We start from the raw sequence: 13,653 nt of genomic DNA on the forward strand, positions 1-13,653 counted from the left end.
GCCATCTACTGTCAGCACTAGAAACCCTCACAACACACCTCACGAATAGGATATTCAGTTCTGCAACATAAAAAAAACTTGCTACATACCACAACTTAGTTCGAAAATCATGTACCTGTCGAGTAGAGGGTACCAAGTCTGCACTGTCACCATCACAAAACCAGCCCTCTTCGAATTGCGAGTAGAGGGTTTTCTACCAACCACACAAATCACAATGACTACGCTCATTGGAGGCATGGAAACCCCCAGAAGGAGAAAACGGCCAGTCCTTTTCTTTCTTTCTAGAAAACTCTCTAGGTATCAATGAGAACTCTGCAAAACCCTAGAAAGGAATGCACAGAACAAAGAGAAAATGAGACAACTGATCTGAATTGATTATCATGGCTCTGATAGCATGATAAAACTCAGACTAGATGTTTGTATAAGTTTAGATCAGAAGAAAGAGAAGGAGAAGAGAGAGAGAAGGAGAAGAAGGAGAAGAAGGAGAAAAGGTATTCGGCTTCAAATCCCTCTAGTCGGCCCTTCTTTTATTTATACTCTTCTAAGGTATACAAGAATTACCATTGTGCCCTCACTTAAGTGATAGCCACATCAGCTGAACAATACATATATAACTAAACATAAAAGGACTATACCACCCTTGTACAGCCGGCTCTAACAGAACACAAGACATTTTTTCACATAAGGTGGCTCATTTCCTATGGAGATTCTTCTTTCTCGTTCAGAATTCAAGTGTTAGAGCCACAGAACTCAGATGACATTTTCCCTAAGTGACAACATTTACAAGGAACAATAAAAGCAAAAAAAAATGGAGCTGCACTCCTTTTGTAGTTTTTTGAGGCATTTGGGGTGGGAGAGAGAGAGATTTGTAATAATAATAATAAATAAATAAGAAAAAAATTATTGACATAAGAGAAAGTACAAAGAAGGTGACAACACAAAAAAAAGCAGAACTTAAGAAGGAGAGAATGCTAACAGATGTCTGTGGATATTGGTAATCTAATATTGCAGTGCATTCTAGTGCAGCAAGAATTTTCTGGCCTGGATAGATCTTCATTTGGGTCAGGCTTTTGGGAGACTCTTCAGCTAGACTCTGAGGATAAAAATTGATGTGATTCACAAGTATATTCTATTTGTTTGTTTTTGTGGATAGGGTACCCTATTTATCATTGTATCTTTTGTCATTTAAATTTTATTTGTAAATGTAATAAAAAGATAACAGTTTTATTCCATAAAATAACCAGGTAAAGTGAACAAGCATGACTTTTTGTATCGAGTAATCAGCTTCTTGGTGACATAAGCTCAACTAACTTCCCTTAAATGGATACACTTTCACAATATAAATTAATAACGAACCTGTCAGTAAATTTTTGAAAACTGTATAAAGCCAGAAATTCTAACAAAGAACAATAGGCACCCACAGCTTGCAGAGCCTCATCGGTAACGCTTATACATTGTAGTTTTAGAACTTTCAAGGAGGGGCATCCTTGCGCCACAGAAAGAACTCCCTTATTCTTAATAAACTCCGAATCCAGTGACAAGGTCTGGAGAAAGGGACAATGAGAACCCACTGCCTCCAAAGAGATGTCAGTTATTTTGGCACAAGCTGCTACACCAAGAGTTTTTAGTGATCTTCCACATCCGTGGGCTAATTCAACCAAGCCTATATCACTCAAGCCTTCACAAAAACGCAAATTTAAATCTTCAAGTTGCTTACAACACTTTCCCACAGCTGCCAGACCTTGATCTCCAACATAGCAACCCTAGATGCAAATATACAATGTGAGATATGAATAAAATTTTTACCTTAATCAGCATACCAATAGAAGAACAATGACAAACAAATCAATTATCTATAAATATATCAATATATCATGACAATTAACTACTGATCTTCACAATCCAAACACCAATGTTGTCAAAATTCTATCATTTACAATATGATTCACATTCTGAATCCTGAACCCCAAGGATTCCACTTCAAATCTCACCAGTGGATCCACCTACAGAAAAATCTACCAATGATTATCTGAATCTTGAGATTCAGCTCATGGATCTCACTACTTATACGGTTCAAATCAATTAGCTGGCATCCAGTGCCATAACTTGTCCTTCACTTATCTATAAGTTTCTCTTTCAAAGTGCTTTTGTCTTAAAACTATTACCAGATTAAATATTTGAAAGGGCTTCTTAGAAACCTTTTCTATTTCATTTTCCATCGATATGTGGGTGAAAGAACCATTGTATGTGAAATTGTGAATTGATCACTATGAAGTTGAAGTTGACTATACCATCAGCTATTTAATAGTGCAAAAGTGGTCAACTTGGTGATAACAATTAATTCCATGAAGTTTGGTTGCAGGTGGACTCCCTCATCAAGCATTTGTAGCCTCTTCACCTGTGCAGTTGGTAGCCGAATCAAAAAGAGGGGGAAAATCTTGTGGAGGTGCACTAAGGCAGCAGTTTGTTGGACGATTTGGGATGAAAGGAACCAAAGGATATTTGCTGAAAAGGAAAGAAGCAGGGACACAATTATAGAAGTGATCTCTTTGATGGTAGCACAATGGGTAAAAACAATGAATTTATTTGAGGATGCTTCAATAGACACCATCATGAATAATTGGCAGGAAATAGCAGTTTCGGCTCCTAGCAGAATCAATGTCCATCCGATGTGGTTCCCTTCAATGGAAGGCTTTATCAAACTAAACTTTGATGGGAGCAGTGAAGGAAACCCCGGGCCATCAGGGGTTGGTGGTGTGTTCAAAACAGAGGCAGGTTCAGTACTTCAGTTATAGCTCTTTTTTCAGGACCAATTGGAGTTGGAGATTCTTTGAGAGCAGAAATTCAGGCCCTCTTGGAGGGTAAAAAGGGCTAAGGAGTTGAATATAAATAAGTTGATTACTGAAGGAGATTGGCAAGTGGTAATTGGCTGGATAGAGAAGGCAAACGATGGGTTATGGGCCTACATTAATGAAAAAAGGCATTTCAAGTGGCTAACCCAAGGAATGGATGTGCGTGTCCGGTGGGTTAAAAGATGTGCTAATTCATTTGCAGATGCTTTGGCCAAACAGGGGGTGGGAAGAAGCCAATTGTTTTGGGCTACTATGTAATTTTCCTGTTGGGGGGGTGATAATAGGGGTTACCTCCCCCCACCTTTGTATTTTAATCTTTTTTCTAATTTAATATAAATTTTCTGTTACTGTTAAAAAAAACAATTAATTCCATGAAGGATGTGGATTGAAAATTTCTTATATTGCAAATTTAAGGGCCTTTTTCTTGATAAGTGGCAAAAAGTATTGTATTACCATGAAGAGGGCGAGAGCCCTCAAAATATACAAAAGGTGTGACTATAAATATCCATAGATCATTTATAGCATGTTCAAAATATGATAGAGCTCCACCAAGTCCTAAAGCAATAAGCTTGAACTCCAGAAAACAGATTCAAGGCCTTGACCCATCTCATTAGTGTTCATTCTGCTTTACTGATTAAAGCTTCCCTTTGAGAGGCCTTAGCCTCAAAAGTTCTGCTGTTTCTTTCCTTCCATACAACTCAGCAGATGACAAAAGGTAAAGAGTTACATTAGCAGCTTGCCCTTGGCCAAAAACCCACCCACTCTCCAACATAACAGCACAGGGCCAGCCCTTCTACCACTGTTAGAATTTTGGGAGAGTTTACCATACAAGCATCAAATTGAGAGAGAGAGAGAAGAAGAAGAAGAAGATATTTACCTGCAGGTGCAAAAGCAATATGTAATATCTCATTACATTATGTTGAAATTAATACCTAAAGGTGCAAAAGCAATAAGTAGATATTTACCTGCAAATCCAAAAATTTCAAAGATCTACACTTCTCCGCAATTGATTGCAAACCCACACTGGTCACATTAGAACACCAAACTAAGCTCAACTTTTCAAGTCTTGTAAAGCCTTCAGCAAGAGCATTCAGGCCAGCATCTGACAAACTGTATGGCTCTAAATTACTTCCTTCAGATGCACTATTTTCAGAAGAATATCGAATTTTTGAAGATGAACGAGCAGATTTACTACCACGACGCCTTTTTCCCTGCATGATGAATGATGCTACAATCATTCTTAGTATTGACAATGTACAGCTAGAGTATTACAATGTAGTAAAAGAGTATCAAATTTCTTACCCCACCTAGGAATGAAGCTGATGAATAAACAGTACTGAGGGGGAGGGATGAAAGACTAAAAAGAAAAATTCAGCCTAGCACTTGTGACTTAACCATCTTAGAATTAATAATAAAAGCATCAAACATTCAGATTGTTCATTCATAAAGAAAGTGGACCATGCAGCCTATTTGTACAAGTTATAGTTTCACTAAGCCTGGGATGCAAGCAAGCCACACAAAAAATATGATCTTGGAGGGAACCTGAGATTTCCAAATCCAAGACCAAAACAACCTTATCAAATGGTCCCAACAGAGCTCAATAGCAAGATTTAGTTGAAAAGTAGCCATCTTCTACCACACCCAAATCCTGGCATCTCTAGAATTGGGATCAACCTGCACCTCATACAATCTGCCCAATAATACCCCAAAAATATCACCTCTCAATCATTCAAATTCCTACAAAATGTGGGATCCCACACCATTTGGCCATTAAGCACCTATACAAACTCTCTAACCGACCCTTCCTTGTTAGAGGCAATACCAAAGAGAAAAGGAAATATCTCACAAAGTGGCTGGTTCAAGCACCAAGTATGTTGCCAAAAGAAAATGCTCTTCCCATCCCCAGTATTGTACTTAATATGCTTCTGAAATTGAGGCATCCTAGCCATTATCCGATTCCAAACAAAAGTGCTCAGAGACTGTTGTAGAGCAAGTGAAGCCCAGTCAATAGGTGATTTTCCATACTTGCATTCAATGATTTGACGCCACAAATGATTCCTTTCCTCTCCATACCTCCAAAGCCACTTACATAGTAAAACATCATTCATGATCATCAAATATCTAATTCCACCTCCACCTTTCTCCTTGGGCTCACAAATAAAATCCTAAGCAACCAAATGAACTTTTTCCTCTTCATTAGGTCCTTCCAATAAGAAATCCATCCTCAGCTTCTCCAAGATTCTAACAACCAATGCTGGCAAAGAGAAGAAAAGAAAGGTAATATGTTGGCAAGCTTGAGAGAAGAGAGCACTTTTAATTTTCCCTCCTTTAGACAACTACCTCCTTTTCCAAACTGAGAGCCTCCTCTTAAAGTGTTCTATAACCAGATCCCAAATAGCATTGGATCTGTAATTATCCCCCAGCAGCAAGCTCATACCCATATATTTAGTAGGAAATCATCCAACACAGCAACCCCATGTACTATCCATCTCACCAATAAGAAGGACATCACCCATAGGCCTAATCTGGCCTTTCTGTAAATTAACCTTTAGTCCAGAGATGGATTCAAAACAAATCAATTGGCACCTAAGAAACATCAAATTAGCTTGGCACGCCCTTGTGAATTTTAGGGTGTCATCGTCAAACTGAAAGAATGGCACCAAGGGCCCACTTCTGCCGATAAAAAAACCTTCAATATAGCCTCCTTCAACAGCCTTATTGATCAACCTCCCCGGTGGGTTCACTACTAACAAAAAAAGAAACAAGGATAGAGGCTCATCAAGAATTTGTCGCCCATCCACAAAAGATTGGGAACACCTTGCCTTAATACACTCAATGGCAATTAGAGGCCCATCAAGAATTTGCCACCTATCCACAAAAGCACCCTGAGACTAATGGGTAAGACCAATTTCCCAGTAACCTTCATCAACCTATTAACCAATACATTGGAAATGATTTTATGAAAGTTTCCAATGAGACTAATGGACCAGAAATCTTTGAGATCGAAAGCACCAACAGCGTTGGGAATTAGTGATACAAAATTGGCCTTGGCACCTTGAGATAGCAAAGCATTCACCTGGGAACCCCTCACTACTCCCAGGAGATCACCCCTTATTATTTCCCATCATATGGTATATAAACCCACAGGGAATCCACTGGGGCACAGGGCCTTATAACAATTGAGCTCCTGCTCTGCCAAACCTCACCCTCCTCAAACTCCCTCTCATACGTCATACAAAGCTCTAGCAAGTTGATCAAACTCAACACCATCCAATTGTGGTCTAATCACCTCTCACTCAGCATAAAGCTGCTTGTATTTCTTAGATGATTTCAAAGTAGGAAAACTAGAAGAGTTGGCCAATCTTTCCCTCTTTTACTACAAAAGCATCAAAGGCCCTCTCCTTTTAATATCAGATAATAAAGTTTGAGATTGTACTTAAGCTGTTGGAGTAACTCTAATTTTTTCTATGGTGCTAATTCTATCAAGAAGCTATTAGGTGCTGATTCTTAGAGAAACCTAGGTGTTAATTCTTATATTTTTTATTTTCTTTTTCTTATTTTGCAAGTCCATTCTGCACCAACCATTATTACCATCGTCAATGGAGGAATTTTAAGGATGCCTAGACATAATGGAAAGACTCTACATTCTGCCATCACTTGTATGTAACTATCAAACATGATGAGTATACCTAAATATGTATGATGATCAATATGGGAGGCAGGTTGTGAAAGTTGGTTAAGCTGTAGTTATATGTATGATGATCATGATGAGTATACGTGCAATTAGTTATATATTTATATATTGGCACTAAAGACGAAAGTCGTGCAAGTAGTTATATTAATTACCATTAACACCCCGAGGGGGAAGATAGCATCCTAATGTTCCCTTGCACAAGGAGCTTCACGACCTTGGCTGCAAGGGAAATGCAATAATGTGTGGGATATGAGACCGTAACACCTGACGTGCCGGCAGAAACTAAGAATTCAACCCATTTACTAGTTTTAACATTTACGTGCCATAAAACAATATTCTACCGATCATTTAAACAATTCCATCTTGTTCGTGAATTCTATATTTACAATGCCTTACCACTATCTACATTAACCATCCAACAGAAGCATAACATTTTTCGTTTGTTTAACTGGAAAAGAAATCGCAACAACTCACCATAAAAGCACCAATTCATAACAATTCAACGACCAAAAGGACTTACGGTAGGCGGCCGGGCCAATCCTGGCCGTGTCGAGTACCCAAACTGGAGCGGCAACGAAACCGGCAACCTTTCGTCAATGTAAACGTTTTCGATGTTGACGAATCGGCGAACCAGGAGGTTCGCTACCACGTCGGGATTACCTGAGGCTTCAATTCGTACTGTTCGGCGACTGGATCTATCTAGTCTGAGCCATCTCTTGCAGACGAGAGAGCAGGCGTCGCAGCTTAACTTCGAACCGTCGAGATGATTGAAGATCTCGATGATCAATTCGTCGGGAAGAACCGTGTTTATCAAATCATGGCCTCTCATTACAAGAAATAAATGAATGTAAATAAAAAAAGTATTAATAAATAATGGAATTGCAGAGATGGGCAACGATGAAATCCTCCGGAAAACCAGACGGAGAAGAATGAGAAGGAGGTGAAAGCGATGATGTTGCGTTTTCGAGTTATCCCGGATGGCCGGATTATTGTATGTTACCTAATATGAGAATCTAGTTTGATCTGACTGTTTAATCGGCATTGATAGACAATGTTCGCGAGCTGTGGGTGGTGATGGATTGATGCGAACCAAGGATTGGGACTGTTCGAAATTGGAATACGTACCTATCAAACCGAGTTGGGAATGTGAGTCGGTGAGTGCCCTCGTCTCGACACGAGGCATGCAAGCGACGCGCCGACGCCAGCTCACGGCTATGACTCAACATAAGTTGTGCGCTGCAAAGTAGGGGTGCAACTTCGGCGGGCCCAACCCGAGACCGAACCGATTCAGCTCGAAATTTTATACGGATTGGGCTTACATTTTTTGTCTTTGGGCTGGGTTCAGGCCCAACAAATCGAAATTTTTTATTTTTCAGGCTGGGCCCCGGGCTTAGCCCTAAGGTGGCCCGAGCCTGGCCTTCGCATATATATATAGTTTTAAAGTGGATTCACTAACCAACCTGAATGCATCAAATTACAATGTAGTTTGGGCTTGGATCGGAAAAATCGGGCTTCATCTCAAGTTTGGGCCTTAAGCCCAAATTTTAGAGCCAAGCCTGGGTTGACCATAAACCCAGCCCAACCCACCCGACTTGCACCCCTACTACAAACAGATCGAATCAAATCACATTTTACAAATTCAAGGGTCCATTCATCTATAATCAAAACCAAAACTACACATTTTCAACGCATGTTTGGTTTATACGGGAATTGTAGTTCGATTCTAGTTCAAGAGTTGGAGCCGGAATCAACCGATTTTTTTTTTGTATTCATTTATTAATACTAATGGGGACCCATGAGAAGCATGGGCTTTGTTAGAAGAATTTGAGGTAAAAGGAGATAGGAGCGCAATTTGGATGGGGCCAACATAGGCTGGATCTGGCTCAATTGAAGCGCTTTTTCATGTTAGATTTGAGTCTTTGAACTTTAAACTAGGCTTGGGCCAGAAAAGGCATACCTAACCTGAACCTAGGTTGGGCTTAGATTGATGTATCAAGTAGCCCAACCCGACCTAACCCAATTTGAGCCTACCCAACATTTTATGATATGCATATCTACATATTATCAATCTATTCTACTTGGAAATTGGGCCATAAAGCTAAACACACCCAAGCCCAAGCCAAACTCGAGACGTTGGATTAAGCTCAGGTTGGGCCTAGGTTGGTTCCAGAAAAATTATTGGTACTTTTCAATAATTACTGATAATAGAATGACAATAATTATGACTAATTAACAAACCAAGGCCCAAGTTTACCAACCCAAGCTTAAGCCTTAATTTACTAACCTAGGCCCAACCCGAGCTTAACCTAACATCTTGAGTTGGGCTTGGGATTAGGAATGTTGAGTTTTGTAGCCCAATTTCCAAGTAGAATGTATTGATAATATGTAGATATATATATATATCATAAAATGTTGGGCAGGTTCAAATTGGGTTAGACTACCAAGGCTTTATTAGTAATTTCTAGTAATTTTGTTATTTTTTTGGCAAAGTGAGAGTTAGTGGTAATTTATTGTAATTTTGAATATGTACACTTAATTTTTGGTAACTTTAAATAATTACTTATAATTTACCAATAAAACAATTAAAGGGAAATAAAAATAAATTAATAACTATTCAAAATGACAAATAATGCGAATTACCCATAATTCTAGTAAGTTTTGCATTCTAACAATTTCTAGTAATTTTTGGTAATTACTGATAATATTAACAATTTAATGGTAATTTCTGTTGATTTTCAAAAATTACTGATAATTTTCAATTAACAAATTATTGATAATTTCTGGTACTTTTCAAAATCTCATAAATTTTTGGTAATGTCTAGTAATTTTTGTTATTTTCCTAATAAAATGAGAATTACCAGTAATTTTATTATTTTCCTGGTATATTGAAAGTCAATGGCAATTTTTGGTAATTATGAATTGCTACACTTAATTTCTGGTAATTTTGAATAATTAGTGATAATTTACCAAAAAATAATCCAAGGGAAATAAAAATAAATTAATATCTACTCAAAATGACAAATAATTTATGGCAATTACCAATAATTTATTTTTTAAGTATTGCTAACTTCTGACAATTTATAGTATTTTTTTTTTGTAATTTTGAATATCTACATTTAATTTTTGGCAATTACTAATATTATTAACAATTTATTGATAATTTATGGTAATTTTTAAAAATTACTGATAATTTTCCAATAAAAAATTTATTGGTAATTTCTGGTAATTTTCTTACTGGTAAATAATTCAAGGAAATTAACATTAGATTATTGAATATTTCCGATAATGTTGAGAAGAAAAGATTAATAATTAAAACACAACTAGAATTAACTCAGTAATACTATTTTTTTGTGAATTCATATTCTTACTTTTAATATAAATAGTAATGTTAATTTTCAATAATTTTTACTCTTAATTAACTAAAAATTACAAAAATAACTATAATGATTAAAAAATAAAACTAATTATTAATAACAGTAATTATTATCACTAATTATACTTATTAACAATATTTGATAATTATTAATGGTAATTATTAATAAAAATGCATTTGGTAATATATTAATTGTATTTAATTAATGGTATTTATTAATAAAAATATTTGGTAATTATTAATGACTATATTTATTTGGTAATATATTAACAACATTAATTAATTAACAATAAATATTAATGATATTAATAGTGATAATTAATAATTTAATTATTTAACTATAAATTTAATAAACAATAATTATTAACCCATAATTATAAACAACATTAATTTATTAATAGTATTAATAATTAATAGTAAATGCTAACATTATTAAAAGTGTCAATTTAATTAATAGAATAATTAATTATTTAATTGTATAAGTGTAAAAATAGTAATTATTAACCCGTAATAATAGTAATTAATAATTTATTAAATGATAATTAATACCGTAATTAGTAGCAGAACGGATATGGGTCGGCATACACTCTTATCCATATTGAATCCAATCTGTTTAACTTAAGCCACATCACTTAAGTTAAATGGACAAGGTAGGATTTTACAAACCCATTCCGTGTCGAACTCGTTTATCTAATCTTCTTAATCAATGAACTAGCGGAAGGGGCCCTGCATTGCAGGGGCTCACTTATAAACTATTAGGCTCGAGCTCAATTTGAATTAGAGACTTGAGCTCGAGCTCGAGTTTGGCTCGAGTCAAAAGCTCGGAAGTTCGAGCTCAGGTACCTTTGATTGCAGGTCTCTCAAGCAGTCGAGGTCTCCCTCAATTGCCAAGGTGCCAAACCGAGGTCTCCCTCAGCTGCTGAAGTGTTGAACTAAGGTTTCCCTAATAGGCAAGTGTCGAGCTAAGGTCTCCCTTAGTTGACAAGGTGCTAAGCTGGGGTCTCCCTCAGTTGTCGAGGTGTTGAGCCGAAATCTCCCTTAGTGACCGAGGTGCCAAGCCGAGGTCTCCCTCAGTGGTCGAGGTGTCGTCTAGCTCGAACTCGATTTGAATTAGAGACTTGAGCTTGAGCTCAGAAGTTCAAGCTCGACTCAATTCGAACTCGACTACCTTTGATTGTAGGTCCCCTAGCAGCCAAGATGTTGAGTTGAGGTCTCCCTCAGTTGGAGAGAAAGTGGCATTCTTGTAATTTATAAGGAGAGAGAGAGAGATGGCATTCTTGTAATTTGTAAAAGAGAGAGAGAGAGAGAATTGGTAGGAGAGAGAGTGGCATTCTTGTAATTTGAAAGAAAAAAAAAGCAAGAGAGAAAGAGTTGGTAGGAGAGAGTGGCAATCTTGTAATTTGAAAGAATAAAAAAGCAAAAGGGAGAGAGTTGGTAGAGAGTGGCATTCTTGTAATTTGTAAGAAAAAAGGCAAAAAATATTGTTAGATTCCACTTCCCTCATCCTCATGCCTTCTTACATACACATTTCAGCTTAATATATTTATATAGATCTTAACAGGGTCACTCAATATTATGGACGAAAATCAATGTTGGGGTCCCTTCTCTGGTGATTGTTTCTATCCTGTTGACCTAGAAACATAGTCAGAAAAGTTGCCAAAGAAGTCGGATAGTGAAAAAAGGTGTCTGAATTTCAAAAATGGTGAGAAATACCTGAGAATGAAAAAAAAAAGAGATTGAAATTATGTATGAGATTGAAAAACCGACGCCAAAATAAAAGAACCGATGAGTGAGAATCCGATTAGACAAAAACCAACGTTGGGGGCCCTTCTCCAATGATTGTTTCTATCCAATTCACCCCAAAACGAATGAAGGCTAAAATTTGGATGTTCAACCGGCTCTGATTTCAACCAAAACATGAGTTAATGTTAGGAAGGTGGAGTAGAGAAAACAGGGGCATAAAAATGGTGAATGAACGAACATCTCTTACCTATCCCAAACAAATCCAACTAGATCACTGGCTTCGGTTTCTAATGAAGAGAGAAAAAAATGAATTTGTAGACAACACAGTGAAAACAATGAAAGGGAAGATGGGAAGGCACAAAGAGTTAGGGAAGGATAGTGAAACGTGAATAGATTGAAAAACGGTGAAAAGGAAGATGGAAAGGTAAGAAGAGTTAGAGAAGGATATAAATCTTTAGAGATATGTTTTCGTTATGTCACAATAGTGAATTGTGATAAAATAAGTTGATATTTTTTGCCAAAAAAAAGGAGATTGCCATGCTGATGTGGCAATTCCATAACCTAGGTTAAGCATGTTGAGGTGTCGATATGAGAGAAGGAGAAGGGAGTGATGAGGTGGCTTCATGAGGAACCAAGGAAGGCCAAAACAAAGAAGGTCTGAGAGTTCTCGATTGGGGTAAGGGAGAAAGCTGAGGCCATCTAACATGACACTTTCTACTTTAGTGTGCGTGTGTGTGTATTGTTATTTTATTATTTTTTATTATTTTCTTATTAATTAATTATTAATATATTATTTTATTAGTATTTAATAATTAATGTGTTTAATATTTTAATATTATTTTATTCACATTTTATTACAATTTTATTAATAGTTTATCAATATTGTATTCTTCTTCTTCTTATTATTATTATTATTATTTCATTGTAAGTTTATTAATAGTTTATCATTTGCGGTTCCCATGGTGAATATTACTACCATTTACTAATTTTATATTATTCCAATGCAAAGTTGTAGGATTGGCTCTCTTTATTGTTTGGGTGCAAGTGGAGTAGGCCACTTGAAAAAAATCTTGCTTTTTAATCCTTCTACGTTTTATTGTGCCAAAGAAGAAAGAGATTAATGTGAAGGTGTGCAAGAGCAGCATTGTTTTGAATTGTTTGGGAAGAGAGATAGACAACTATGAGAGCATACCATAAGATAAGATTCCAGGGGAATCATTTTCAATAAAAAAACAATACTATTCTTTCAATCAACTAATACTTTTGTCATGAAAAACAGTTTTTCAAGCAACATTATTTTGAAAGCGGAAAAGTCATTCCATTGCACTTCTACGCAAACATAAGTTGCCTCCTTTAAGATTTGTTGTTCGGATTATCATCTTCCAACAAAGAAGGGCAATTTGTAGACACCCCATTTTTGCGCACTTCAAGCTTCAAGCATGCTTCAGCTAACCTTTCAATTGATCTAGGGAATTTTTGGAATTTTAGAAAATTTTGGACCTATAGACTAACAAATTTAACTCCATAGGTACATAGAGCTTAAAATTTCAAGTCCGATGATACCAAGATCACCCAAATTCAACTCATTTACCCATTTACCATAAAACCCAAAGCTGAAACTGGTTCCAATCATCTGATAGGTATCATTTTGATCATGGACATTATCTCACATCAAGTTAGGAAATCCAACACCATAGGTACATAAAGCCCAAATTTTCAAATCCGATGATACCAAGATCACCTAACTTCGGCACCTTTTATCCCTTCATCTTAAGACTTGAAGTTAAAACCAATTATGATTGTCCAATCGATGCCATTTTGATCATAAACCTTATTTCATAGGAAATTAGAAATCCAAATTGTAGGTGCATAAAGCTCAAAATTTCGAGTCCAACGATACCAATATTGTCTAGTTCTAACACCGTTAACCCCTCCATCTTGAGACTCAAACATAAGCTCAATCCAAGCCCTCCAGTTGAAATCTTCTTCAT

At 36.5% G+C, this 13,653-nt stretch overlaps 1 protein-coding gene across 7 annotated transcripts in view; it reads right to left on the reverse strand.

The window, feature by feature from the left end:
- The window catches only part of LOC104613081 (F-box/RNI-like superfamily protein), an 80,366-nt gene extending 72,711 nt beyond the window's left edge, over positions 1-7,655 (reverse strand). For 5 of the 7 annotated variants that reach the window (XR_737887.3, XR_737885.3, XR_016085434.1 and 2 more), the window contains exons 1-3: positions 7,067-7,653; positions 3,818-4,063; positions 1,357-1,763 (exon numbers count right to left, since the gene is read on the reverse strand). Coding sequence is in view for 3 of the 7 variants with exons in the window: in XM_010280776.3 (XP_010279078.1) it covers positions 1,357-1,763; positions 3,818-4,063; positions 7,067-7,375 (962 nt within the window). In the remaining 4 variants the exon portion in view is untranslated. Of the gene's footprint in view, positions 1-1,356; positions 1,764-3,817; positions 4,064-7,066 lie in introns of all 7 variants that reach the window. The other 2 variants (XM_088902987.1, XM_010280797.3) reach the window with 1 other exon arrangement.
- Positions 7,656-13,653: the final 5,998 nt, after the last annotated feature.

This window comes from Nelumbo nucifera, chromosome 4 (assembly GCF_055504915.1).
Source record: "Nelumbo nucifera cultivar China Antique chromosome 4, China Antique-T2T, whole genome shotgun sequence".
NCBI lineage: Eukaryota > Viridiplantae > Streptophyta > Magnoliopsida > Proteales > Nelumbonaceae > Nelumbo > Nelumbo nucifera.